Source organism: Pundamilia nyererei, unplaced genomic scaffold (genome assembly GCF_000239375.1).
Source record: "Pundamilia nyererei isolate P.nyererei 1_Seehausen unplaced genomic scaffold, PunNye1.0 scaffold00139, whole genome shotgun sequence".
Taxonomy (NCBI): domain Eukaryota; kingdom Metazoa; phylum Chordata; class Actinopteri; order Cichliformes; family Cichlidae; genus Pundamilia; species Pundamilia nyererei.
In genome coordinates this window covers 1,703,586-1,706,075 of record NW_005187540.1, presented here as the reverse complement: position 1 = coordinate 1,706,075, position 2,490 = coordinate 1,703,586, and the positions used below count along the sequence as shown (strand labels likewise).

At 50.4% G+C, this 2,490-nt stretch overlaps 1 protein-coding gene across 2 annotated transcripts in view; it reads left to right on the top strand.

Moving 5' to 3' along the window:
- The window catches only part of syt11b (synaptotagmin XIb), an 11,044-nt gene that overhangs the window by 4,443 nt on the left and 4,111 nt on the right, over positions 1–2,490 (top strand). For both annotated transcript variants that reach the window (XM_005744183.2, XM_005744184.1), the window contains exon 2: positions 1,301–2,241. In XM_005744183.2, the coding sequence (XP_005744240.1) occupies positions 1,301–2,241 (941 nt within the window). The remainder of the gene's footprint in view (positions 1–1,300; positions 2,242–2,490) is intronic.

Below are 2,490 nucleotides of genomic sequence, written 5' to 3'. Positions count from 1 at the left end.
AATGTGTTGTGTGTGTGTGTGTGTGTGTGTGTGTGTGTGTGTGTGTGCGTAGCATCAGTGTGCCCTTGTGTGACTCACAACAATACTCTTTTATACCCAGCAAACAAAGAGCTCCACAAACCCCGCCTCTCTGCTCTCCCTCCGCCCAGTCCTCAGATGTTTCTAATGAGATCCTCGGAGAGTCGATGTGGTGACTTCACTCTGTGTTACTGTTTTTAAATATGCTGTCACCGACTGTGCTGCCCTAGCTGCTGTAGGATGCTACAGTCTGCGCTCTCTGGTGGTCCCACCTCTTAGATTTGGATTATATGGAAGGGAAACACTGACGGTCTCTGTGAGGACTGCAGCGATTCACCAAATAACTAACTAGCTAACTACAGAAGTTAAAATAAAAGCGTGCGTCTGCAGACCAACTGTTAACGTAGCTTGACTTAGCTTCAAATCGGGCAGCTGAAGTCAGACGGCAGCTTTCTTACTTCCTGTCAGTGAACCTGAAGCGAGCAGGGGAGAGTCTAAAGGAGGGCGCGGGGGGCACTACGCTGCAGATTATCATTTCTATAAAATCTAAGTCAATAAAGTAAAAACACAAATGGGTCAGTGCAACACTGAATTATTATTAACATTAATTATTAACATCCACACCGTCTCAACATGTGTTTTACACACTGTTGCAGTCATCACATGCTGCTTTAAATCTCACACACACAAGGACTCACACATGAAGACAGTAAAGCTACATCATACACGAGGCAGTGATACGCCTCCCAAAATACAGAGTAAAGACTATTTTCTGTCTCATTTTATATTTAATTACTGTTTTTATTATTGAATTATTTTTGCACTTGAGAAAATAAACATAAACACACTACAAGCGTTACGCTGGCACGTTATGTAAACCACTCAAAGTACTGCGATTTCTAAAATGGAAAAAATTAACAGTTCATTTAAGATTTGTTTTGAATATTTACTGTTGCTGATTAATAAGACGACTACTTCGTATCCGATTACTCGATATTCAAAAGTCCTCTTGGCTCCGCCCACAAACAGATGTTAATTGGGCAAAGCGTTCGGTTATATTTGGTTACTCGGTTTAGTGTTTTTAATTATTTGTCCTCCTGATAACTGCAGTTTGTTCTCCCAGTGAGGGATTATTCTGAAAGTCCTGGACCCTGCTGTGCGGTGGATGGCAGACTTCAGGGTTACAAATGGCGTCACACTGGGATAAACTGCGTGTTTGTGTGTTGACTGAACAGCAGCCTGTTGTGTGTGACTCACTCCACTGTCGCTCTCTCTCTCGCAGCCATGTCTCCGGTGCTGGCGGGCTTCCTGGGGGCTGGTGTTTTGGTTTTGGTCGTGGTGGTTCTGGTGCTGCTCTGGTCCTTCTGTCAGCGCCGTTACCTCCGAATCTCTGGGCGCTACAAGCTGCACGGGGACCGTTACTATGACTCGGAGGATCCGCCCTACAAGTTCATCCACATGCTAAAGGGGATCAGCATTTACCCAGAATCCCTCAGCAGCAGCAAAAGGATCGTGCGCGGCATCCGGCGTGCCGACCGTTCCGACCGTGACGGAGAGCGAGGCTGCACCACAGCGGGCACCGCCGGGAGGGGGATGGTGCTTGTGGACGCTGAGAACAACATCCTGGATGTCCCCGGTCAGCTGCAGATGAGTCACCTGGTCCCTCCTGCCGGCGCAGACGCCGCCCACGGCCAGGGTCGGCTGGAGCGGGCTTTACCGGTCCGTGCTGACTACTGCTGCCTGGACAGCAGCTCAGCCAGCAGCAGCCAGACCAGCAGTAAGACGGCGTCCCCCTTTACCCCCGCCTCCTCGGAGCCCGAGCCCGAGCCCAGCCTGGGCTCCATCAGCCTCACCGTCGACTACAACTTCCCCAAGAAGGCTCTGGTAGTGACCATCGTCGGCGCCCGGGGCCTCCCCGCCATGGATGAGCAGGCGGGTAGTTCAGACCCCTACGTGAAGATGACCATCCTCCCCGAGAAGAAGCACCGCGTCAAGACCCGCGTCCTGAGGAAGACCCTGGACCCACTGTTTGATGAGACCTTCACTTTCTACGGCGTGGCCTACAGCTCGCTGCCTGAGCTCACCCTGCACTTCCTGGTCCTCAGCTTTGACCGCTTTGCCCGCGATGATGTCATCGGGGAGGCAGTGGTGCCGCTGAAGGGCGTGGACCCGAGCACGGGCAGAGTCCACCTGAGCCAGCAGATCACCAAGAGGAACATGCAGGTGAGCGAGGCTTTGCTGCAGCTGTAATAAAACTAATAGTAGTTGTATTTGAAACAGTCGTGGAACAGACTTCTAGTCTGATCCCAGATCAGCACTGAAACAGTGCCCTCATATAAATATGTTTCTGATGTAATCTCCAAAAGTTGAGTCTGTTCATCTGGATGTTTTCAGAGAAACGTTTCATCACTCATCCAGCTGACTGAAGACGTCACCTGGATGAGTGACGAAACGTTTCTCCCACTGAAAACG